This window comes from Artibeus jamaicensis, unplaced genomic scaffold (genome assembly GCF_021234435.1).
Source record: "Artibeus jamaicensis isolate MK-2021 breed Jamaican fruit bat unplaced genomic scaffold, CSHL_Jam_final contig_511, whole genome shotgun sequence".
Lineage (NCBI taxonomy): Eukaryota > Metazoa > Chordata > Mammalia > Chiroptera > Phyllostomidae > Artibeus > Artibeus jamaicensis.
In genome coordinates this window covers 4,375,285-4,403,175 of record NW_026521866.1, presented here as the reverse complement: position 1 = coordinate 4,403,175, position 27,891 = coordinate 4,375,285, and the positions used below count along the sequence as shown (strand labels likewise).

The window sequence follows — 27,891 nt, the reverse complement described above, 5'->3', positions numbered from 1 at the left end:
CAACCTCAGGGTAATAATGCATAGCACCTGGGTCCTGGACCACTACACGGAGACTGAGAGCAGCACACTCCAGATGAAGAAGAGCTTCTGAGAGAAGATGGTGACTCTGAAACCAACAAGTGCACATGCCAGAGAGGATGGAGACCTGTTTGCATGACTGGCTGATGGATAGATAATGTACGGGGAACTTCTGGGTCTTGTGGAAGAGAAGGGCTCTGAGCAGGAGTGTTCTGAGCTCCCCATCTAGGTTGGAACCCTGTTAATAGAAACCTATTTCCTTCAACACAAATTGCTGGGTCATATAAAGGGTAACAAGTGGCCAAAGCCCAGTTTACATGTTTATAAGGTCAAAACACAGGAAAACTTTTATAAGCAAATTCATCCACCTCCTCTATCACTAAAATGGCAGAAACAGTACATAGTAAGTATCAACCTGTATCTACCAGAAGCATGTAAAACGCTAAAGATCCACTATTCAATGTGTAACATTACTAATCTTCATTCATTCATTGAGAGAAAGGAAGAGAGGGAGAGAGACATCAATGTGCCAGAGAAACAGCCATCACTTTCCTCTTTGCACACCCCCAACTGGGGAGCTGGCTCGCATCCCAGGCATGTGTCCTGACTGGGAGTCAAACTGGTGACCTTTCAGTTCTCAGGATAGCACACAATCCACTGAGACATACCAGCCAAGGCTAATTATCTTTTAAATACGGAAAATTATTATTATAAGTGAAAAACAAGAATATTAAAAATTTGCACACAAAAATGGCTTGAATGAAATTCACGAAACTTACAATAGTTCCTTTTGAATGATGAACCTATAATTGTCTTCTGGATACTTTTTTCCCAACTTCGTTTTTTTTTTTAATTGAAATTTTTTTTTTTTAAATTGAATGTTTTTTTTAAAATTTATTTATCTTTAGAGGGGAAGGGAAGGAGAGAGGGAAAAAACATCAATGTATAGTTGCCTTTTGTGCATCCCTTGCTGGGAAGTGGCCTGCAACCCAGGCATGTGCCCTGACTGGGAATCGAACCACGATTGTCTGGTTCGCAGGGCTTCGCTCAATCCACTAAGCTACACCAGCCAGGGCCCAACTTTCTTATACTGAGCATGTATTATTATTTTTTTAAAAGTACCTACCCTGACAAACTTGTTCCAGAAATTTCACTAGGAGAAGAATGACTCAGTGGAGAAGTGGAAGGTCTGAAGCTATCCTGGTCATCTTCTGAATTATGTCCACCATGCTCAGGAGGATTTTTCAAATCTATCAGAAAGGTGTACTTTTTAATGAAATGGGGGAAAAAAAGCTTGCATAGTTTTCTGAATGTGATCAATTACCGATACTTACCAACATTTTTAGGGGGGATTAAGAAATGGTTTCCAAAAGTCACATGCTTTTCACAGTTACTTGCTTCACTAACATATTCATTTTGCCTCTGTTTTCCTCTATTGTTTTGCATTTCTTCACATTCTTCTGACAGCCAAAGGGATGTTACTCTGGGGCTCTTTACTAATGAGTAATTATTAGACGTTGAAATGGATATTGAGGTAACTTTTTCACTGTTACCAATATCTGGTAATTTGTCACCAATGGAATGTGTCTTCACATCAACCACTGTACTCTCACACTCTCTTATACTAGTAAGAACTGAATTGGAAGAATTTATTGTTCTAAGTGATTCCTGGTTTTCACTCTTTCCATTTTCACCATAAAAAATAGCTACTGTATTTTCTTCTGATTCCCTTATACTTATACTAGAAGCACCTAAGTCCACTGTATGGATGTCCTTTGTCATCCCTTCTTTTAGTAAAGATAAATCTTTCCAAATATCAGATACATCAGCTCTTGAAATCTTCTCCAGTCCACTCTTGCAACTACTAATTTCTGTTTTTTTAAGGTATTTCTCCATATCAAATACACTGGATCCATTACTTCTTTCCGAATCATTACATAAGAAATGAGACAAAACTGAAGAGTCCTTTTGTTTATCATCTTCCTGCAAAGTCTTCTCTCTAGTTTTATTTGAAAGTGCCTTAATCACAGCAGCAAGTTGGGAAGAATCAGCACTCACTGATGCATTTGCAATAGCTGAAGCAATCGTGCTTATCCTGAGTATAGAATCTCCACCCTCAGGAAGCTTGCCTTTGCAGCTTTGGGGTTTGTTGTTCAAGAAAAAAGTGTCCTAGGAATGAGAAAATTTACATCAGATAAATTTATTTCAGGTCCATAGACAGGCACATATTAATTTTTTTTTATTTAATTTTTTTATTGATTATGCCATTACAGTTGTTCTATTCCCCCTCTTCATTCCCCCTCCACACTGCACATCCCCACCATTCCCCCCTTTAGTTTATGACCATGTGTCTCAAGTTCTTTAGATTCTATATTTCCCATACTATTCTTGCCCCCCATCTACTTTCTATCTACCATCTATGCTACTTATTTTCTGTACCTTCTCCCCCCTTCTCCTCCTCCCACTCACCTGTTGCTAACCCCCCTTGCCCTTATTATATGAAATGTTAAAGAGACTTATCTAAGAAAAAGAAGTTAAAAAAACATGAACAGTGAAAGGACAGCAAACTCACAGTTATTAACAACCACACCTAAAACAAAAGCAAACTAAAAAAGGACAGCTAGATCAGGAGTGGAAAGAGAGATATAATTTTTATTTATAAATGCTACATAAGATTTAACAGCACCAAGAAATTAGTGGTATAACAATTGAACATCCTAAAGAAACAAGACAGCTGTTAACAACTTTAATCCAGTAGTGAATTATGTATATAATCTAATTATCAATTGGTTAAAAAAAAAACCTTCTTGAGTAAAACTATGCTAAACCTGAATCAGAGAATAATTTAAAACCAAAACATTAAGATAAGAAGATTGAGAAGCCAATGTGGTAGGGTGACAGCCAAGTACAGTTCCTGATAATTTCATTAAATTGTTGGAATAATTTATAGGCAAGATATAAACAGAAATCATGGGTGAAAACTAAAAAGGAACCAGAAAAAAATGAGCTAATTTAATATTCAGATGTACAAGTAAAGACTTCTGCCTCCAGTAATAGCAGACAAAGTTATGCAAACTGTTACTGAGAGCAGTAAGATTTGGAGAGCATATTCAGAGATACCCCTTAAAAGGCATCAAAGAGATTCAAAATTAATTAATTAATTAAACTCTGAGGCAAAAACTCAAAAGAAAGAATGACAAAAAGGTAAGTCCATTAAGGAAGATACTTCTCCATAGATCTGCTGCTTAAAAAAAAGGTAGCTCATTAAACTTCAAAAAGAAGTTAAGCAAAGCTGATCTTATCAGAGGAAGGGTATAAAACCTCAGTTCAGAATATTCCAATTGCAGCAGAGAGCGGAACTGGTCAACATTTCACTTTAGGAAAAGACCAGAAAAGGCTACACCCTAGGAGGAAAGGAGAAACAAAATTAAACTGATCCTGGTGAGGACTGTGGCTCATCTTTAAATCAGCTCAACCTCTGAAACCAAATCTAAAATCAAAACATAAACACCTAAAATGAAAGATCTAACATAAAATCTACAACATAATTAAGGAAGGAAAATACAACACTAAGGACTTCTGACCAAGATGGAGGCATAGGTAGATGTACTTTGCCTCCTCATAAAACCAATAGGATGACAACAAATTAAAAAAAAAAAAGAACTGCCAAAAAAACAGAACTGTTGTCCTATGGAAGTCAGACAACTAAGGAAAAGAAACATTCATTCAGACTGGTAGAAGGGGGGGAGACAGGCAGCTGGAGCAGAGAGGATATGCGTGAAGGCACTGGCTGGACAACCAGGTGGAGGAGGCGAGGGCCTGTGGACCAGGCAGTCCCATATTTACATGCAGATAAACTAGGAGGAACAACTGGGGAGAAAGACCATACAACGCAGGTTTCCAGCATGGAGAAATAAAGACTAAAGACCTCAGAATAGGTCCTCTTCAGGTAGTAGGCCTTAAAGCCACTGTAACTCCTTGATCTATTGGTTAAATCAAAGAGGTGGTGTTTGGAGAAACACCTCACTGATATTAAGATGAAGAACACCAATAAAAGAAGGATGTCTGAGTGTGCTATCTACAATATGCAAAATCTTGAAAGGTATGTTTTTCTCCAAACACTACTTCTCAATTTTGTTGGCATCACTATTTAGGAGGGCATCTTAGAGAAGGTACTGGGTCACCCATGACTTTTTATGACTCCCATAGGGCACTGACAATGTGTTTACTGTTATACTTGAAGGCCCTGGAGTTCTCATTAGGCCAGAACACTTAGGGTTTCAATTTGTAGCCAGCAACACTGAAACACTGACCCAGCCTTTCCTTATAAGCCCTGAAACCCAACATTCACTTGGTCTGCTCATGGATCAAAGTCCTTTCAGGCATCTGTTTCCAGAATAAGAAGGTTTCATTCATACTGAGTATTTATTGTGGATAATAATTTTCATGTAGATAAGCTTTAGTTTATCTAAAGTTTCCAAAAATTCTTCTGCTGCCTTTTAATCAGCACTCAGACTCACCACTGACTTTCAGATTACATAATCAAAAACATTTCTTGAATTGTTAAACCACCAAAAACTAGCAGTAAATTCAACAATGCAATTGAATTCATCCTTATCTTTCAAAACTGCAAACAAATTTTTTGCTTTCTTTGATAATTGTATTGCTAAGAGACCCACACTTCTGTCTCTGGTCTTTAATCCATGTAGTTATAATATTCAAAAATGTTTTAATGTAATTCACCTCAATACCAAAAGAAAAACCTCATGGTCACATCCTTGAAATAAAAAAAAATTATTTGACATGATTCAATCTCCTTACAAGTAAAAACTAAAACAAAACTCACAAACAAATGTTAGACAGAAATTTCCTAAATTTATAATAATATAGTGTACTTAACATTTAAAGATAAAATACCGAAAAACTTTCCCACTTAGTCAAGGAAACACAAAATATTCACTTCTACTTAATGTTCCAAGGTGCAGTCAAGTAAAGCTAGACAAGAAAATGAAGGTATAAAAATTAGAAAAAAGAAAGGGAAGGTGGTGGCAAGATTGTTGGGAGTGGGGTCCACTTCCCCCTGCACACAGGTGGAACACCTAGCCAATCTTCAAGGAACAGGGCTAACAGTCAACACTACCCCAGCATATATGAAGATTGGACACCAAATTTTGTGGAGGACATTGAAAAATCAGACATGACAAAATAAAATCTGGAACTGTGAAAAGACCAGAGCGACCCAAAGAGGGGTCATGCTAACAGATGAGACAGTGAACAAACTTGACTTTGCTACTCTAGAGAACTTAGTAGGTGGAAGCTGTGAACACACGGATACCTCCTGGAAGAGGAAACCCACCAACAAAGGAACCACCAACACATAACAACAGAAGAAGGTGAAGAAAGGAGTGGAAGCCACACCAACCTCAATCTAGGATATACCTGGAAATACAACTAAATAGTGGAGAAATTAATCAGAACACACAACTGAACAAAAACAAGAGAGAATCCGCAAAACCCGGCACACAGGGAAGAAACCAGCTTCAACACAACCTGCCCAAACCTGCACAACAGAACACAAGAGGTGGTGGATGGAGTGATTTTCAGTAAAGCAGGTAGAGAAAGGACCCACCAAACAGAGACCTACCAATAATAAAAAACCAAAGAGATACAGAGAGGCAACATAAACAATAGCCTACAACCGATGAGCTCAGGAAATGAAGGACAGTACACCACTGAATTTCACAGGTTTTCTACCATAAAAGTTCACGCCATAAACCCAGGGAGTTAGAAATGATCAATTTAAGCAGAGGCTAAACAAGAAGAGTCTCACAAACAATGGGAAGACAAAGAAACAATCCCCAAATGAAAGGAAAGGAGGAAGCCTCAGAAAGAACACTAAATGAAATAGCAGCAAGTCAACGATCAGATACTGAGCTCAAAGCAATGACTATAAGTAACCTCAATGAGCTCACAGAGAATTACCAGAAACTAAGACTTAACAACAATGAACTCACTGCAAACTACATCAACATGAAAAAGGAAATGGAAACTATCAACAAGGGCCAAGGGGAAATGAAGAATACAATTTTGGAACTGAAGAACACAGCAGAAGAAATCGAAATCAACCTTGATGAAGAAGAGGATTGGATCAGCGACTGGAGGACAAAGTAGAAAAAAACACTTGATTTCTTGCTCTGAGAAAGAGCAAGAAAAGGAAAAGAGGCTCAAAAAGAATGAAGAGGGATTAGGGGAAATGTAGGACAATATGAAACATAGTAATATCTGTATAATAGAAATACCAGACAAAGAAGAAGAGCTAGGGATAGAAAACCTGTTTGAAAAAGTAATGATGGGCAGCTTCCCTACTTTGATGAGACAAAAAGTCACACAAATACAGGAAACACAGAGAGTCCCATTCAAGAAAAATCCAAAGAGGCCCACCTGAAGACACATCATAATTAAAATGGCAAAATTCAGGATAAAGAGAGAATCTTAAAGGCAGAAAGGTAGAAACAGAAAATACTATAAAAGGGAGACGCAATAAGACTAGCAGCTGACTTCTCAATGGAAATGCTCCAAGCCAGAAGGGAATGTCAAGAAAGATTCCAAGTAATGAAAACCAGAGGCTTGCAACCAAGGCTACTTTATCAGCAAGGCTCAGTTAAAATGGAAGGCCAAAGAAGGAGCTTCCCAGACAAAAGAAGCCTGAAAAAATACACCTTCTCTAAACCAGCTCTGCAAGAGACGCTAAAAAGTTTGCTTTAAGAACTGGAAGAAAAACAGTGAAAGAGAGAAGAACACGGGTATAAAAAAATGGCAATGAGTAAGTAAGTACTTATCAATAACATAAAATGTAAATGGATTAAATGCCCGAATAAAAATACACACAATAGCAGAATAGATCGGAAAACATGACCCACACAGATGCTGCTTACAAGAGATGTACCTCAGAACAAAAGACCTAAACGGACTGAAAGTGAAGGGCTGAAAACAAATAATCCAAGCAAATGGATAGGAAAAAAAGCCAGGGTAGCAATACTCATATTGAAAAATACAAACCTCAAAAAAAGAGCCATAAAAAGAGACCCAGATGGTCAATTCAAAATACTCAAGGAAAGAATCAATCAATCAATCAATCAAGATGTAAACATTGTAAATATATATGCACCCAACATAGGAGCACTCACATACATAAAGAACATCTTACAGGTCTGAGAAAGATATCGAAAGCAACACAATTATAGCAGGAAATTTTAACACCCCACTGTCAAAAATGGACAGATCTTCCGAACAAAATATCAACAAAGATGCTGTTGCATTGAACAATGCCCTAGATGAAATGGACTTAACTGATATATACCGAACCTTTCATCCCCAAAAAACAAAATACACGTTCTTTTTAAATGCACATGGAACATTTTCAAAGATAGACCACATGATAGGACACAAAACGAGCCTCAACAAATTCAAGAATACTGAAATCATATCAAGCATTTTCTCTGACAAGAGATTAAAACTAGAAATCAACCTCATGGAAAAACACCCAAAACACTCAAACTCATGGAGATTAAATAGCATGCTATTAAACAATGAATGGGTCAAGAATGAGTTCAAGGAAGAAATCAAAAAGTTTCGGGAAACAATATAAAATGAATTCACAACAATCCAAAATTTATGGGACACAGCAAAAGCAGTCCTGACCGGGAAGCTCAAAGTGATACAGCCTACCTAAAATAGATAGAAACATTTCAAATAAAAAACCTAACCCTATGCCTACAAGAACTTGAGGAACAACAACAAAGACATCCCAGGGAAAGTAGAAGGAAGGAAATAACCAAGATCAGAGCAGAATTAAATGACATAGAGACTAGAAGCACAACTCTAAGGATCAATGAATCCAGGAGCTGTTTTTCTAAAAAAGATAAACAAAATTGACAAGCCTTTAAGCAGGCTCATCAAGAAAAAAGGAGGACCTAAATAAACACAATCAGAAATGAAAGAGAGGTCAGAACTGATACCACAGAAACACAAAGGATTGTAAGAAATTACTACAAAAAACTACATGCCAAGAAATCTGAAAACCTAGGAGAAAAGGGCAAATTTCTAAAAAAAAAAAATACAATTTTCCAAAATTAAATGAAGCAGAAAGCCTAAACAGACCAATAACAGCTTATGAAATTGAAACAATAATCGAAAAGCTTCTGAACCACAAAAGCCCTGGACCAGGAAGTTTCACAGGAGAATTTTACAAAGCATTTAAGAATGAGCTAACCCCCATCCTCCAGAGGTTGCTCAGAAAAATCCAAGAAGACAGGAAACTTCCAACCTCTTTTTATGAGGCCAGCATCATCGTAATCCCAAATCCAGATAAAGACATAATAAAGAAAGAAAACTTTTAAGCCAATATCGCTGATGAACATATATGCTAAAATCCTCAACAAAATATTGGCAAACTGCATCCAGCAATATGTTAAAAAGATCATACATGAGGATCAAGTGGGATTCATCCAAGGGATACAAGGATGGTACAACATTAAAAAATCAATAAATGTGACACACAACATAAGCAAAACAAAAGACAAAAATCACATGTTCATGTCAATAGATGCAAAAAATGCAATTAGTAAGGTACAACATCCATTTATGATAAAAGCACTCAAAAAAGGGGAAATGGAGCATTCCTCAACATAATACAGACCATATATGAGAGACCTACAGCCAACATTATATTCAACGGAGAAAAACTGAGAGCCTTCCCACTACGATGAGGAAGAAAACAAGGATGTCCACTTTCACTATTCTGATTCAACATAATACTGGAAGTCCTAGCCACAGCAATCAGACAAGAAAAATAAAAGGCATCCAAATTGAAAAGGAGGAAACAAAACTGTCACTGTTTGCAGATGACGTAATATTCTACATAGAAAACCCTACAGACTCCATCAAAAAACTACTCAAACTAGTAAATGAATTTGGAAAAACAGCCAGATACAAAGTCAATACTCAGAAATCAAAGGCATTTTTGTATGCCAACAATGAAACATCAGAAACAGAAATCAGGGGAAAAAAATCCCATTTGATACAGCAACAAGAAAAATAAAGTACCTAGGAATAACCCTAAACAAGGAGGTAAAAGACTTATACTCAGAAAACAATACAACAGTTAAAAAAAGAAATTGAGGAAGGCACAAACAAAGGGAAGCATGGACCATGCTCATGGATTGGAAGAATTAACCTCATCAAAATGGCCATACTACCCAAAGCAATTTATACATTCAACTCTATCCCTATTAAAGTACCAATGACATATTTTACAGATATAGAACAAACATTTCAGATATTTATATGGAACCATAAATGACCCTAAAGAGCTTTAGCAATTTTGAGAAAGAAGAACAAAGCAGGAGGGAACACAATACCTCAATCAAACTGTATTACAAGGCCACTGTAATAAAAAAAAAAAAAAAGCCTGGTACTGGCATCAAAATAGGCATGTAGACCAAAGGAACAGAATAGAGAGCCCAGAAATAAACCCGTCTCTACAGTCAATTAATATTTGACAGTGGGGGGAAGAAGCATAAATTGGAATAAAAATAGCCTCTTCAACCAATGGTGTTGGGACCTCTGGACAGCTAAATGCAAAAAAAAAAAGAAAGAAACTGGATCACCAACTTATACCATACACAAAAATAAATTCAAAGTGGATAAAAGATTAAATATAACTTGTGACACCATAAAAATCTGAGAGGAAAACATCAACAGGAAAATCTCAGACATTCCATGCAGCAACATCTAAACTAGTATGTCTTCTAAAAGGAAAAGAAATAAAGGAAAGAATAAACAAATAGGATCTCATCAAAATAGAAAGCTTCTGCATGGCTAAAGAAAACAGCATTAAAATAAAAAGAGAAACAACTATATGGGAAACCATAATTGCCAATGATACTTTGGACAAGGGTTTGATCTCCAAAATATATAAAGAACTTACATGACACCACTACAGGAAGACTAAAAACAAAAACAAAAACAATAAAGTTAAAAAATGGGCAAAAGACTTGAACAGACACTTCTCCACGGAGGTCATATAGAGGGCCCAGAAACATGAAAAGATGCTCAACAGCACCAGCCATCAGAGAGCTGCAAATTAAAACCACAATGAGATACCACTTCACACCAGTCAGAGTAGTCATCATAAACAAATCAACAAACGAGTGTTGGAATGGTCGTAGAGAAAAGAGAACCCGAGTACACTGTTGGTGGGAATGCAGACTAGTGCAGCCACTGTGGAAACAGTATGGAATTTCCTCAGAAAACTAAAATTGGAAGTGCCATATGACCCAGAAATTCTACTGCTGGGATTATACCCTAAGAGCCCTGAAACACCAATGCAAAAGAACCTATGCATACAACTGTTCACAGCAGCACAATGTACAACAGACAAGTGCTGGAAGCAACCCAAGTGCCCATCAGTAAATGAAGGAATCAGAAAACTATGGTATAGTTACACAATGGAATAATACACAGTAGAGAGAAGGAAGGAGCTCCTAACCTTTGTGACAGCATGGATGGAACTGGAGAGCTATGCTAAGTGAAGCAAGCCAGGCAGTGAGGGACGACATATACCATATGATCTCACCTTTAAGCGGGACATAAATATCAAAAGAAAAATGCACACAAAATATAACCAGAGAAGTTGAAATTAAGAACAACCTAACAATAGCCAGAGGGAAGGGGGAGGGCACCGAGGGGAGAAGGAGTTTCAGGAACTACTATAAAGAACGCATGTACCAAATCAAGGGGGAGAGTGGAAGAAAGGGAGGGAGGTGGATTCGGCTGGCGTTGGGCAGAGAGTGGCAGGGAGAAAATGTAGACAGCTGTGATTGAACGATAATTTAATTAAAAAATTAATTAGAAAGGAATAAAACTGTAATTCTCAGATACACACACACACACACACACCAATGAATCTACAGGTATTTATTAGAGGTAATAAAAAATTTAGCGTGGTGGCTGAATATAAGGTGAGTACATTTAAAAAATATATTTCTGTTTAGCCACAAGAAATGGAAAATGAAGTTAAGGAAGATAATATGAAAATAATGTTTCAACAACTTAGGAATCTAACAAAAGATGTACAAAAATCTCTACACAAAAGGATCATAAAATAGAGAGAGAATTAGAAACTTAAATTGAAGTATGTATCATTTTCATGGATAAGAAGATTCAATATTATAAAGATGTCAATTTTATTGTTTTATAGATTAAATGCAATCCAAATTAAAAGCTCAACTGAGTTGCTGGTTGGTTGGTTCATGTAAGGTGAGAATTTGATTATAAAATATATGCAAAAATTCAAACAACCAAAAATTGCTAAGATACTTTTACACAAATATAAAAGGGAGGACTCAGTCTATTGAATATCAGAACTTAATTGTAAAGCTACAATATTCAACCATGTCACAATGACATACACAGATATTAGATCCCAAATATCCATCAACAGTAGAATGGATATATCAAGTGAAAAATATTCATAAGAGAATACTACACAGTAATGAAAACAAGCTTCTTACACAGTTCCATCTACAAACGTGTGAAAAAAAACAAAGAAAAAGAATCATGCCACATAATTTCTTGTATATAAAGTTCTAAAATAGGTGACATTAACATATTGCTGAGGTCAGACAGGAGGAAGTAGTGTTCAGGAGTGGCAAATAATGGTTTCCAGACTGTTGGCTCTTTCTTGATCTGGTATACAAGTCGTGATAACTCAGTGACTGAAAGTTTGTTTCATAAACTATTTCATATGTTCATTCTACACTGATTAAAATGTTTTAAAAAATTTAAAGGACATATAAAATTGAATCAACAAAAGAAAAACACCCTACAAATATTGTATATATTTTTCACATGTGACCTTGTCTTGATCTTAGGCAAGAACTGAAGTGGGTTTACCCGTCCTTCATGAAAGGCTTATGATACCTCTGTTATGCCTTCATTGGTAGTTAATGTGACATCATTTTCATCTACTTGTGAAATACTCTCCAGTTCTTCAGCCTGAAGTGTAACTGATCCTTCACTTAATTGTGGCTTGGATTGTTCTTTTAAATCTCCTGTAGGAAATATACAATACTCAACTTATACCTACACATTATCTCACAGAAACAATCTGTAAGTTGAGGATCACTCAACATAATGGCCATGGAAGAAATCTTTTACTCCACGTATCAGTCATACTCAGAAAAACTTAATAAATGTACAGTCACTAATACAAAGGACCAAGCATTGTTAATTTGACTAAATTCTGCACAGTCTAAACTTCGAACAAAGTGGATTTCAATTTCTCCCCTGCAAATACTGACAAACTCATTCAATATTTTCAGCTCTAAACATTTCACAAATACACAATAAGCTGAATTTTTTTTAATGATTACTTTTTTACAATAGTAGAAACTCCACTAATTATATATGTGGAGCCTATTTATTCCAACTCCCCTATTAGATAGAATACAGGATCTTTAAGAACTGGAGCATATCTTATTAAACTTTATATGCTATATAGCCCCACGCATTATACTACCAAAAAGTAGCATTTTGCTCATTATATATTAACCAAAAGAATTTAATTTTAAATATTTACCATAGGTAAATATTTAGACCATCATAGTCTAAATCTCAAAATACCTCTAATTAAAAGTCTACCTAAATTGTAAATAACTATAATTCATTAACTCAGTTGTTTAATATGCTAAAGTTAACTAGCCTATTTGAATAAATTATATTTCACTTATTTCAATTTTTACAAACATAGTTACATGGATTTTGGATGACTTACTTCCCATTTAGGTTTAAAAGGCAATGTGGGACTATATTATCAAATCTATAATACTAAAAAAGTTCTAAGTGGTTTATATTAATACATTTTCACTCATTAAGAACATAGTCACACAACTACTTAATTTATGAGTTTTAAAACAGGCTACAAAAAATTCCTTCATTTAATTCATTACCTGAAAATAGATCATGGTTAAGATGAGCCGTATCATTCTCCAAATTACTTCTTGATAAATCAGATTTTCTTATTAAAGCAACAGGTTCTCTCTTCTCTGGTGATTTAATAAAACAACCAAATGATGGCTACAAAATAAACATGTGAATTTTTTTCTTAATTTTCAACTGTTTTGAGGAATCCTATATTGTTTTATTTAATATTGGTAACCTAGCTAAATTACTTCACAACATAATTTTCTTTCTATTTAAACTTAAGTTAGTAAAGGTGAACTTTAAAAGTCCAACAGAACCTTTTATTTCCTTACTGCTAGTTATCTTTAATTATCAGAATATTGTCAAGTAACTTGCCCTTACTAAGAAACCCAAATAAAATAATCAAGAAATTACTCTTTGTTCCTTCAGTAATTATTACTAAGCATCTATTATGTGCTGAAAGTGTTAACAAACATGAGCAAGAAAAGATAAAACTTCCAGCCTTCCAGGAATTTATAGTGTATGAGTATTGTATGCAATAAATACAAAAATCTATATTAAGATTAGATACCTTCTTACTGACATGGATGAAAGTTTCAGAAATGTTTATGTTCTATGAGCTTGCTAAAAGGCAGGAAATTCCCACCTTTCTTTTATCAGAAAAGTTTTCACATGATAGACCTAAAATGTGAATTCATTAGCCCCGGCTGCTGTGGCTCAGTGGGTTGGGTGTTGTCCCACAAACCAAAAAAGGTCACTGATTCCATTCCCAGTCAGGGCATATGCCTGGGTTGCTGTCCAGGTTCCCTAGTTGGGGGCAAGCCAGAGGCAACCAATTGATGTTACATCAATGTTTCTCTCTATCTCTTCCTCCCTTCCTTCCTCCTCCTCTTCTAAAAATAAGTAAAATCTTTTTAAAAATGTGAGTTCATTTAATGCACTCCATTTTTAGTCAGTCTTCACTTGGAAATTTCTTCCCTTGGTTGAGCAATTTCAATCCAAGTAACATTTCACAACTAGTACTAAAATAGAAATATCAAATGATAGGTCCATTTTTCCATGATCCAGTGCTTTGCTCAACTGTGTAACAGGAATTCAGTCACTCTTCAACTTCACTCACAATGTCAAAAATTCCAATTGATCCTGGAAGTAAAAAACCCACCTCTCTAAAGTATTTTCATTTTTTAATTCACTGCACAGATGGGACCCACAGTTCACTTTCAAACTGTAAATGAACTATGAATTCTAACACTATAGCTATTATTTTAAATTATACTCTTAGTGAAATCCAGTATTAGTAAACACTGTCCAATAATCCTAATTCCCTATATGGAATTTATCAACAAGTCCTTTGACAATAACTCTGAAAGAACTCTTGAATCTCTAAATTTTTGTTTCTTTAATATCATCCAAGAACCCTGAATTCATCACATCTCCTCCCATATACTAAGTTTCTGACTGTTTCTATTCTTCCTCTATGGTTCACTGACCTTCTCCACTGAGGCCCCAGCCATATATGGTAGCATTCTGTCACCCACAAGAGATTCGCCCCGGCACCACAACAAAGTTGCCCCCTGCCTCCAAGAACTTCTTCCCAGTTAATTTCAGGTGAATCCAAATCCTACATGGGCTCTTCATAATCTGGCCCTTGCCTACTTTTACCATTTAGTCCATCCTGCCTTCCCTTACTCTCCCCACCCCACCACAGTTTAGTTTCAAACTTAAGTTCTATAAATTCATATTAGCTCTATTTGCCTGCTTTTTCTTCCTCCAATATGGCACTCCAGTTCCTACCTTCATATATATGGTCTCCATGTAGTAGGAATAGGTTCCATCAAGATCTTTGATGACTGCATCCTTCTTTCTCATCATTTAGGTCCCAGTTCAATGCCATCTCCTAAGATGTCACCCTGAACACCACAGCTAAAGCAGCACCTTACCCTTACCCATTCTCCACAGAACTTATCACTATTGCTTGTGATTTTAGTTTCTTACATGCTTAACATCTTATTTCAAACACTCCTATATCTCAAAATATTTTTGAACAACAGTTTAAAAATCCAACTTTTAAATTCCTCCAACCAACCAATCACATAACAATAGCAAGTAATAGGTATTCAATATTACTGTATGATAGGTTTCATGCTAAATACTTCACTTGCACCATCACATTTAATTCTTATAAAACTCTATAAAGTAACATTCCATTTTAGAAATTGAAAAATTAAGGCATAGAGGAGTTAAATAAATTGTCCCAGGTCATAGACCTGGTTATAAGGCAGACCTAAGATTGGGTCAGTCTATTAAATCAAATATTCTAACATGTCACCATTCTGTCTCTGCTGTAGAGAGACTATGCTGTAGGTATAAAATTTAAAATCCATCATAAAATCCAAAATATAATGACTAGTCAATTTAACCACTTCCCGCATGTATTATACTTACTCTTTTCACATTGTAACCACCACCAAGGCAACCAAGAGCTTCAGATCTTTGAGCAAAGAACTCTCCTAAAGATAGACGCAAATAACTGGCATCATCTTTGTTCAAATTTGATGTGCTATGTGCTTTCCTCAACAAATTGTAATTAATTGAAGTTCCCCATGACACATCCCCTAGTGCAAATGAAGTATTCTGGGCATCTATATTTTCTTCCTAGAAAGAAAGTTATTGTTTCATTTTATTTCCCCAGAAAGCATTTTTTTCTGTTCTCATATTCAAAACAAAAAAATAGAACAAAGACGAAAAAACCCAACTTAGCTACGAAAATTTAAATTTTTTTTTGGACAAATTCAAGTTTAACCAGCTAATACAGGTAATGAAGGCCAGAAGAAGAGAAATTTAGTTTTTAAAACTTGATTTATAATATGCATTATTTTAATATGTTGCTTAATCAAACACTGATTTTCATTAATATAAATCTTTAGAAAGAAAGATATTTTCAATAAAAATAAATAGAATTGCCGCATTTTAAAACATGGTTAAAAACTTATGGAAATATGGTGATTTTAAGCAAATTAAATATTATTTCAGTTTGCTAGTTTTTTTTAAACTAATAATTTAGATTGTGAATAAAAAAGCAGAAATTATCTAAGTATGAGAAAAGAGTAATTCCATACTATTTCTATTTGGATAAAAATAAAAATTTTGCCACACTTAAATTAATACATGAAAATTGTTAAAATTTGATTTGTTAATAAAATACAAACCTGCATGAATTGGTGCTCTTTATTAAATTCTTCTTCATGTTGTGCAATCAAATCCATTGCCTCAGCTTAAAAAGAATAGGTATATAAAATTATACTGATGCCAATTAAATATTAGCATATAAATAAAACTTAGCTAGTTAGGAAATAAAATACTAAAAAAATTAAAATTTTGAAAACTATGTGAAAGCTTTCTACCACACAACTGATGCATCTACATTAAGTACATAGTCCACAGTTCTCAAACTTTTGCTAATCAATACCCTACTATAATTGATTTCATCAGCTACTAATGTACCCCAATTCACAACAGGGGTTTACAATGTAAGCTATTTGTTTTTATAAGAGTCACATTAATTTCAGCTCTAAAGATTTGGCCCACCCGAGTTAATGTATTTCCCCATGAATACCCTTGGGATTTCACCTGGACAAATCAAAACTGACAATTCCATAAATTCACCATGAAGATGTCAGCAGGGGTGCCCAATCACCTGTTTGCCCATAACTGTCCCAGGTTTAGAAAGGAAAAGTTCCACAACCCAGCAAACCCCAAAGCCTGGGCGAAGGGGGATGGTGGTCACCAGTTCCTATGTCAACAAAGTTCCTATGAGCAACTCACTTCACTTTAGGGAAATGAATGGACACAAATCAACCTCTAAGCCAAGGCCACAAACTAAATGCCTTAGGGGTGAATAAGCAAAGAGGGCCAGGTGTATCACAATAGGAAACGGTGGGACAATGGCAAACTAGAAAGCATATGCTCCTGCTCAACGTATTAGAATTAAAGAGAATTTTAAACATACTGGCTAATTCAGAAAAGTCTGCAGTTTAGACTCTAGACTACCTACCTGTCTGTTACACACTCTAAGCCTTTGCCTGATACTTCAGAATAGTAGCAGGAAGGGGAAAAGTAAATAACAACCCGGCGAAGCTATCACTTAGAATGGAAGGGCACATAAAGTGCTTTCCAGATAAGGTCAATTTAAAAGAGTTCATCATTATCAAGCCCTTATTATATGAAATATTAAAGGGACTTATCTAAGAAAGAGAAGATAAAAACTATGAACAGTAAAATGACAACAAACACACTTATTAACAACCAAATCTAAGAGAAAAACAAAAGCAAACTAAGCAAACAACTGGAACAGGAACAGAATCACAGAAATGGAGCTCACATGGAGGGTTATCAGTGGGGAGGAGGAGATGGGAGAATGGGGAAAAAAGTACAGAGAATAAGCAGCATAAATGGCAGGTAGAAGATAAGACAGGGGGAGGTTAAGAATACTATAGAAAATTTAGAAGCCAAAGAACTTATACATATGACCCATGGACACAAACTGAAGGGAGGGAATGTGGGTGGGGTGTGTGCAGGGCACAGGGGAATGAAAGGTGGAGGAATGGGACAACTGTAATAGCATAACCAATAACATGTATTTAAAAATATTAAAATAATGTAAAATGGCTTTGAAGTATAAAAATTATACCTTTGGGCCATTCTTTTCTGAGTATCTATCTACTCTTACATTTTCAAAATTCCCTTCCCCATTCCTATTAAAAGGCTCCTATTTCTATTAAGTCTCCCACTCCATTCATATGTTCCTCTGGCCTGGATTTCCCTTGATCCTTTGTTTTCTTCCATCAGATTTATTATTTTTTTTTTTTTTTTTTTGGGGGGGGAGGATATGTTGTGTTTCTGGCCCCCCCCGACGGGCCCCAAAAGCCCCTGCACCGTGCCGCCCCCCCCAATCCACTGAGCTTCTATCAGATTTAAATAGTTTTCCATACTCATGTTCTCCATTTCCTTACCACTCATGCTAGTCATACCACAAGTATGGCTTCATTAAATTCCTCTATTATTATTTTCTCCTTTAATAATAACATGCTCACATAATTCAAAATTCAAAAGGTGTATGCATGTATACTATGCCTCAATAAAGACTTTTTAAAAGTTAACCAAATTACATAAAAGGGAATAAACACTGAAATGTCTCCCCTATATCTCTCACCCCACATACCACACTTACAGAAGTAACCAGTGTCTAAGTACCCAGAAACCCCAGCTATTTCAATTTGATTTTTGAGTTCAAGTAGACAGAGATACCTGCAATCCATTTCTTTTTTAAAAACTCTCTCCACTATATGCATTTATTAACAATTGTGTGCCTCCCCTCTTCCTCCCTTTTACGCAAATGTTGGAATATTTTTTAAACTTTACTTAGTTATTTTTCAAGTAGTTTTCTCTCTTTCTCCCATCCCAGCCCATCCTGCCCCAAGCTCCCCACCTCTCTCCCATTTCCATCCCCCTTAATTCTTGTCCCTGTGTCCTTCATACTTGTTCCTCCAAATCCCTCCCCTTTTTATCCCCTTAAATTTCCTCCCCTCTCGCCTAGAGTCACTGTCCCCTTGTTCTTTATTTCAGTATCTTTGTTTTTAATCTGCTTGTTTGTTTTGTTTAGCTTCCTGTTAAAAGTGAGATCATATGGTATTTGTCTTTCAGGACCTGGCCTATTTCACTCAGCATAATGCTTTCCAGTTCCATCCATGTTGTTGCAAAGGGTAGTAGCTCCTTCTTTCTCTCTGCTGCATAGAATTCCATTGTGTATATGTACCACAATTTTTTGACCCATTCATTTACTGATGGGCACCTAGGTTGCATCCAACTCCTGGCTATTGTAAATTGTGCTGCTATGAACATTGTGGTGTATAGGTTCTTTGAAATTGATGTTTTAGGACTCTTAGGATATAATCCTAGCAGTGGAACTGCTGGGTCAAAAGGCAGATCCATTTTTAGTTTTCTTTGAAAATTCCATACTGTTTTCCATAATGGTTGTACCAGTCTGCAATCCCACCAACGGTGAACTAAGGTCCCCTTTTCCTTACACCCTCTCTAACATTTGTTGTTTGTTGCTTTGTTTATGATAGCCATCCTGAGCGGTGTAAAATGATATCTCATTGTGGTTTTAATTTGCATCTCTCTGACAGCTAGCGATATTGAGCATCTCTTCACGTGTCTCTGGATCTTATGTATGTCCTCCTCGGAGAAGTATCTGTTCAAGTCCTTTTCCCATTTTTTAATTGGGTTAGTTGTCTTCTTAGAGTGGAGTCGTGTAAATTTCTTTGTATATTTTGGTGATTAAACCTTTGTCTGAGGTATCATTGGCAAATATGTGTTCCCATACAGTTGGTTGTCTTTTTAATTTAATACTGCTTTCTTTAGCCATGCAGAAGCCTTTTATTTTGATGAGATCCCATTTCTTTATTCTTTCCTTTACATTCCTTGCTCTAGGGGACATATCCGTAAAAATGCTGCTGCGTGAAATATCTGAGATGTTCCTGCTAATGTTCTCCTCTAGGACTTTAATGGTGTCACGGCTTATATTTAGGTCTTTTATCCACCTTGAATTTATTTTGGTGTATGGTGTAAGTTGGTGCTCAAGTTTCATTTTTTTGCACGTAGCTGTCCAGTTCTCCGAACACCATTTGTAGAAGAGGCTATCTTTACTCCTTTTTATGTCACTGCCCCCTTTCTCAAATATTAATTGACTGTAAAGAGTTGGGTTTATTTCTGGGCTCTCTGTTCCGTTCCATTGGTCTATGTGCCTATTTTTACGCCAGTACCAGGCTGTTTTGATTACAGTGGTCTTGTAATACAATTTGATATCAGGTATTGTGATCCCTCCTACTTTGTTCTTCTTTTCAAAATAGCAGCTGCTATTCGGGCTCGTTTATGGTTCCATCTAAATTTTTGAAGTGTTGGTTCTATGTCTGTGAAATATGCCATTGGTACTTTAATAGGTATTGTATTGAATCTGTAATTTGCTTTGGGTAGTCTGGACATTTTGATGATGTTAATTCTACCAATCCATAAACAAGATATATGTTTCCATTTGTTTGTGTCTTCCCCGATTTCTTTCTTCAGGGCTGTTTTCTGCATACAGGTCTTTTACCTCCTTAGTTAGTTTATTCCCAGATATTTTTTTTTTGTTTTTGCTATATTGAATGGGATCTTTTCCTTGATTTCTGCTTCTGCTGATTCATTGTTGGTATACAAAAGTGCCTTTGATTTATGGATTCTGACTTTGTAACCTGCTGTTTTTGCCAAATTCATTAATTAGTTCAAGCAGTTTTTGGGTAGAGTCTATAAGGATTTTCCATGTACACTATCATGTCATCTGTGAACAGTGACAGTTTTGTTTCCTTCTTTCCTATTTGGATACATTTTATTTCCTTTTTTTGCCTGATCGCTGTGGCTAAAACTTCCAAAAATATATTGAATAAAAGTGGTGAAAGTGGACATCCTTGTCTTGTTCCTGATCTTATTGGAAAAGTTTTTAGTTTTTACCCATTGAATATGATGTTGGCTGTAGGTCTCTCATATGTGGCCTTTATTATGTTGATGAATGCTCCCTCTATTCCCACCTTGCTGAGTGTTTTTATCATAAATGGGTGTTGTACCTTATATCAAAAGCTTTTTCTGTGTCTATAAGATCATGTGGTTTTTGTCTTTGCTTTTTTGTTTATGTGATGTACTACATTTACTGATTTGCAAATATTGAACCCTCCGTGCATCCCTGGGATGAATCCCACTTGGTCATGGTGTATGATCTTTTGGATATATTGTTGGATGTGATTTGCCAATATTTTGTTGAGAATTTTAGCATCTATGTTCATCAGCGACATTGGCCTGAAGTTCTCTTTCTTTGTTGTGTCTCTATCTGGTTTTGGAATTAGGACGATGCAGGCTTCATAAAAACAATTTGGGAGTTTTCCATCCTTCTGGATTTTTTGGAATAGTCTGTGAAGAATAGGAGTTAGCTCTTCCTTAAATGCTTTGTAGAATTCTCCTGTGAAACCATCTGGTCAAGGGCTTTTGTGTGATGGGAGTTTTTTGATTACTGCTTCAATTTCTTTTGCTGTTATTGGTTTGCTCAGCTTTTCTGCATCTTTTTCATTAAGTTTTGGAAGATTATATTTTTCTAGAAATGTGTTTATTTCCCCTGGGTTTTCAAATTTCTTGGTGTACAGTTCTTCATAGTAATTTCTTACAATCCTTTCTACTTCTGTGGTGTCAGTTGTAATCTCTCCTCTTTCATTTCTGATTATGTTTATTCATGTCCTCTCTCTTTTCTTGATGAGCCTAGTTAATGGCTAGTCTATTTTGTTTATCTTTTCAGAAAACCAACTCTTGGATTCACCGATCCTTAGAATTATGCTTTTAGTCTCCATGTCATTAAGTTCTGCTCTGATCTTGGTTATTTCCTTCCTTCTGCTTGCTCTGGGCTGTCTTTGTTGTTGTTCCTTGAGTTCTTGCAGGGGTAGGGTTAGGTTGTTTGTTTGAAATGTTTCTATCTTCTTTAGGTAGGCCTGTATTGCTATAATCTTCCCTCTCAGGACTGCCTTGGCTGTGTCCCATAAGTTTTGGGCTGTTGTGAGATCTTTTTCATTTGTTTCCAGAAACTTTTTGATTTCTTCCCTGATTTCACTCTTGACCCATTCGTTGTTTAATAGCATACCATTCAGTCTCCATGACTTTGGGTGCTTTGGGTTTTTTCTTTTGGGGTTGGTTTCCAATTTCAGTCCCCCGTGGTCAGAGAAGATGCTTGGTATGATTTCCATTTTCTTGAATTTGTTGACGCTCGTGTTGTGTCCTATCATGTGGTCTATCTTTGAAAATGTTCCATGTGTATTTGAAAAGAATGTATTTAGCTTCTTTGGGATGAAGGGCTCTATATGTATCAGTTAAGTCCATTTCATCTAGGGCATTGTTCAATGCCACAATATCTTTGTTGATATTTTGTTGGGAAGAGCTGTCCATTTTTGTCAGTGGGGTGTTAAAATCCCCTACTATAATTGAGCTGCTGTCAATATCTTTCTTGAAGTCCTCTAAGATTTTCTTGATATATTTGGGTGCTCCTATGTTGGGTGCATATATATTTACAAAGTTAATGTCTTCTTGGGGGATTCTTCCCTTGAGTATTATGAAGTGACCTTCTGGGTCTCTCTTTATGGGCCTCTTTTTGAAGTCTGTTTTGTCTGATATGAGAATTGCTACCCCAGCTTTTTTTCTTGTCCGTTTGCTTGGAAAATTTGTTTCCAGCCTTTCACTTTCAGTCTGTGATGTTCTTTTGTCCTGAGATGGGTCTCTTGTAGGCAGCATATGTGAGGGTCATGCTTTCTTACCCATGCAGCTATTCTGTGTCTTTTGATTGGAGCATTTAATCCATTTATGTTTAAGGTTATTTGTTAAAATATTTTATATGCTTTTCTGTGTTGGACTTTACTTTGGTGATCATTCTATAGCAGTACAGAAAGAGCTCCTTTGCCTTTTTTTATAGCCACAGAAAATTTCCTTATATGGATGTACCTAACTTAGTCCCCTATTTTGCACATCCATGTTGCTTTCTACCTTTTATTATAAGCAATGTGTGTGAGTAATATCATTACACATACATCATATACCCTTAATGCAAGTGTATCTGAAGAATAAATTCCCAGGAGAACTGCTTGGTTGAATAAAATATACATTTGTAATTTTGTTAGATGCTGAAATATTGCCACACCTAGAGGCTATACCTATAAGTGCCAGAATACTCATTTCCCTCACACTCTTACCAACATAGTTGTATTACCAAACTTTGGGATCACTGCCAATGAAATAACTGAAAACTACCATCTTGGACTGGTTTCACTTTGCATCTTTCTATAAGTGAGAATGAACAATTTTGAATATTTAACAATCATTTTTATTTCCTTTTCTATACTCTGTTTACATCCTTTCCCAACTGTACACTGAGTAGTTGGTCTTTTTCTTATTATTTATTGGAACTATTTATAGATTAGGGAAATGAGCCCTTAATCTATAATATGAATTAAAATTATTTTTTTTCAGTTTGATGAGTAAAGAACTTTTTATCAAAGCATAAAATACCTATGAAAAGTATATGTAAGTGTACAACTCAATGAATTTGCACAATATGAACACATGTGTAGACACATCAACACTCTACATCAAGAAATGAATCACTGACAGCACCCAAAAGGTTTCTGGAGCTTCTTTCTGACACTATATGCCTTTTCCACAGTAACCACTACCTTTGCTTCTTACTTCACAGAGTAGAGTATGTTTGAACTGTACACAAAAAGAATTACATAGTACGCATTCTTAGCCTTATTTTATTCAACATATTTATGAAATTCATCCACACTACAAGTGGTTATACATCATTCATTCCCACTGCTACATAGCACTGAAATATATGAATAAAAACAATCCATTTCATTCCACTGTTAATGGGAATTTTGGAGTTTCTAGTGTAGAACTAAGGTATTCATATACAGTTCTGCTACAAACATTTTTAGTATATGTCTTTGATGCATATATACACCTCATATACTGGGTATATATACTAACTGGGTCATAAAGTATAAAGTTTATAAATTTCATCTTCACAAGATACTGCCAAACAAGTTTGCATAATGTTTTTATTAATTTACACTGTCACCAGCAACACCTAAGAAATCCAATACCACTGACTTGACAAAATCAATATTCACTACCAATGTGCACCCTAGTCCTTTCTAAATCAAGATATCATTGAATAAGCTCTAACTGTAGCTTTACCTCCAATTTCTGAATCATATTTCCAACTACCAAATATTCCCCACTCAAAACACAATCATCCGAAGTTCTAGTTTCTTCCCCATCTCATTTAATAGTATCGGCATTCCCCCAAATAACAGATCACCAATCTCAATCTTTTCTTGACTCTACTATCCACTGAAATCCAGCCACAAAATTCTAACCATTCTATCTCCACATCCTTAATTAGCTACTTTCTTTTCATTCTCACAATGACACCTAGATTTCTAAAACACCCTAAGGCATCTCTCATTCACCTGATCGTTGCTGCCAGAGGACTTCCAAAGCAACTTGGAAAAGCAACTCATCAGTGGTTCCCTACTACTTACCAAACAAGCCCTGTATTTTGGGGTAATCAAAGCTCTACACACTCCCAAACCCTACTGTTCCCCTTCAGCTTCCTTTCACCATCTTATACAGCCCTCCCATTTGCATATCTTCCCATAAATGCCAGCCACATTAAACTATTAATCACTTTCAAAACATATCCATGCTTTCTCATCTCATTCTCTTTCAGTGGGTTTCCATTCCATTTGAAATTTCTAACACACCCAAATATTTACTTCTTGAAACTTTACTTCAAAAACAACCTATGTGAAATCCTTCTACTACCTACTCAAGAATAAGTTATTTCACTTCTAAACTCCAAAGCATTTTACTTGTATATTTTTAAAGTATATTTGATTGATTATGCTATTACAGCCATCCCAGTATTTTTCCCTTTTATCCCACTCAAATCTGCACCCACCCTCCCACCAGCATTCCATCTTCCTTAGTTCATGTCCATGGGTTGCACATGTAAGTTCCTTGGCTACTCCATTTCCTATATGATTCTTAACCGTCCACTGCCTCCTTTGTACATACCAATTATGCTTCTTATTCCCTGTACCTTCCACCTGCCCCATTCTCGGCCTCCCTCTCTAAACTGATAACCACCATGTGATCTTCATTTCTGTGATTTTGTTCCTCTTCTAGTCATTAACTCAGTTTTTAAGGTTCAGTTGTTAATATCTGTTTGTTGTCATTTTACTATTCATAATTTTTAATCTTTTTCTTAGAGAAGTCCCTTTAACATTTCATATAGTAAGAGTTTGGTAATGATGAACTCCTTCATTTGTTAAAAATAGATTTATTTCTTTTTAGACAGAGGGGGAAGATGGGAGAAAGGAAGAGAAACATCATTGCGTGGTTGCCTCTCAAGCACCCCCTACTGGGGACCTGGCCTTCAACCCAGGCGTGTACGCTGATGGGGAACTGAACCAGCAACCCTTTGGCTCACAGGCCCATGCTCTATTCACTGAGCTACATCAGCCAGGACTTCAACTCCTTTAACTTGACCTTATCTGGAAAGCACTTTATCTGCCCTTCCATTCTAAATTATAGCTTTCCTGGGGTTAGTAATCTTGGATGTAGGTCTTGGCCTTTCATGACTTTGAATACTTCTTTTCAGCCCCTTCTTGCATGCAAGGTTTCTTTTGAGGAATCAGCTTATGGGAACTCCTATGTAGGTAACTGTCTCCTTTTCTCTTGCTGGTTTTGAGATTCTCTCCTTATCTTTAATCTTGGGTAATGTATTTATGATGGGCCCTTATGTATGGTTCCCATGGTCCCAGAATTTCCTGGGAATTCTTTGAGACTCTCTCAGCATCCTGGATGCACATGTCTAGTTCCTTGGTCAGTTTAGAGCAGTTTTCCTTCATTATGCTTTCAATTTCTAGGTTTTCTTCTTCTTCTGGCTACCTTGTCATTTGGATGTTGGAATGTTTAAAGTTTCCCCAGAAGTTCCTAAGCCTCTCCTCATTTTTTGAATTCTCGTTTCTTCATTCCATTCTGGTCAGATGTTTGTACTTCCCTTTTGTTCCAAGTCGTTGATTTTAGTCCTGGTTTCCTTCCTTTCCCTGTTGGTTCCCTGTGTATTTTCCTTTATTTCACTTTGTATAGCCTTCACTTCTATTTTGCAGCCATACTCAATCATTTCTGTGGGCATCCTGATTACCGGTGTTTTGAACTCGGCAACTGATAGGTTGTCTATCACCTCATTGCTTAGTTCTTTTGATGGTGTTTTCATTTGTTCCTTCATTTTGGCCTTATTTCTTTGTCTCTATGCACCTGTTATGTTTGAAGGGACAGAGCCTTAGGTATTCGTCAGTGTCGGACAACCTACTTGGCTCTGTCACAGCACATATGTAGAAGATGTCAGAGAAGGAACTGACCAGTCAGAGCTGCTTGCTCCGCTCTCACCCTACTTTCTGTCACCTCTTTCACTTCCCACAATCAAATTGCGACTTTGCAGGTGCTGATTCACAGGTGGGTGAGCTTGTGTACATTCTAGGATCTCACAGGCCTCTCCAAAGGACTCTCCTGTGAGACTGGGAGTTTCTAACCCCATCACAACCCCCACAGATTTTTACAGCCAGACTTCATGAGGCTTTATTTCCTCGAACTGGGACCTTGGGTTGGGCTTTTTGTCTCACTCCCCAGTTGTCCCTCCCAGCCAATCTGTACACAAATGTGGAAAATTCTGTCCAACAGCTACCACCTTGCTGCACATCCTCTCTGTCCCATCTACCCGTATCCACCCGTCCTAATGGTCTGAATGAATGTTTCTTCTTTAACTCCTTCTGTGTCAGACTTCCACACAATTTTATTTTCTGGCACTACTGGTTGTTTTCTGTTATCCATTTTTTTGTTGTGCGATGAAGCAAAGTGCTTCTACCTAGGCTTCCATCTTGGCTGGACTGTTTTGTATTTCTTATGGTGCTGCTGTTTTGTATTCTTGTCTTATCCTTCTTAGCTGATGGACAGTTTCTTAATGACAGAAAAATGCCTTATCTCTGTACTCACACATCATCAGATGTTTCAGAGTTCAGTACAAGGAGCTGTTAGAATACCTTCTTTCTCCAGAACATAATGAGCCTATTAAAAGTAAGACTTGACTTGACAGGCCACTGCATGCTTTCCTCATCCCCAGTTCAGAAGTATTAGGGATCAGAGGCCTTAGCAGCCCAGCAACATATCATATATTTTGCAGACCTACTACAATTTTCCATTGACTGTTATTCCACAAAGTTCATTTATGTTCTTAATATGCTCATCCTTTGATTCACTGTCCCTGCATAAAGAAAGGTCTCAGCTTACTCTGTAATGATTAGCATTAAATTAAATCTTTGTGCCTACAAAAAAAGTGAAGAGGTAACTATTGTATATTCCAGAAAGGATTTGATATGACTATTAGAACACCAACAGAAACCAGGAAAATGGTACAATGAAGTGGTTATCAATAGACACTTACAACCAGTTCTGAAGTCTTCATTCATCTCATCAGTTAAAGGCATATTTAAATCTTGCTCTTCATTAAAGGATGTGTAATAGGCAAGGTCAGTGACCCAACTACCTTCTTCATCTTGATAAACCACACTCTGTGGTAGATCAGATTCTAAAAAAAGAACAAATTCCAAAAATATCCAATGATTTTTATAACAAGTAAAATGACATAACATTCTTAAAGTTTTATTTAGTTGCCTTATCTTAGTTATCCACGGTACTAAAATCTGCCCAAAACTAGTTAAAAAAGGGAAATTCATTTCCCCCAAAGAAAAGTATCTGATGGTGGATAAACCAGTCTTAACTACTGTAAAAGTCTCCAATGGAGATTTCGGGGAAAAAGAAAGAGATGACTTACAAAGGTATATTTGGACCAGTTCTGTGACTAAAGATACCATTTTTATTTTTTATTATTTATTTATAGTGAAAATTTTTTATATTCAGAACTAGCCAGCTGAATTCAGTTATTATCCCAATTTTGTTGGCACGATCCATAGTTGGCTGCCTGCCAAAAATGTGTCCTTCTCTCTATCAGGCCTAACGAGGGTGCTGGCTATGACAGTGCCATAGAGCTTCTTCATAGCATCTTTGATCTGGTGCTTGTTGGCCTTGACATCCCCAATGAACACAAATATTCCTCTATCTTCTTCATACCTGACTTGGTAGTCAGAGGGAACTTAATGATAGCACAGTGATCAATCTTGTTTCTCCTGGGGGTAC

General features: G+C 36.3%; 1 protein-coding gene across 9 annotated transcripts in view; it reads right to left on the bottom strand.

Annotated features, from left to right (window-relative positions):
- CEP192 (centrosomal protein 192) overlaps window positions 1–27,891 on the bottom strand; it is a 152,933-nt gene that overhangs the window by 78,170 nt on the left and 46,872 nt on the right. For all 9 annotated transcript variants that reach the window (XM_053668827.1, XM_053668826.1, XM_053668825.1 and 6 more), the window contains 7 exons: window positions 27,140–27,283; window positions 16,212–16,276; window positions 15,448–15,657; window positions 13,029–13,155; window positions 12,001–12,131; window positions 1,353–2,187; window positions 1,145–1,268 (listed from right to left, as the gene is read on the bottom strand). In XM_053668827.1, coding sequence (XP_053524802.1) covers window positions 1,145–1,268; window positions 1,353–2,187; window positions 12,001–12,131; window positions 13,029–13,155; window positions 15,448–15,657; window positions 16,212–16,276; window positions 27,140–27,283 — 1,636 coding nt within the window. The remainder of the gene's footprint in view (window positions 1–1,144; window positions 1,269–1,352; window positions 2,188–12,000; window positions 12,132–13,028; window positions 13,156–15,447; window positions 15,658–16,211; window positions 16,277–27,139; window positions 27,284–27,891) is intronic.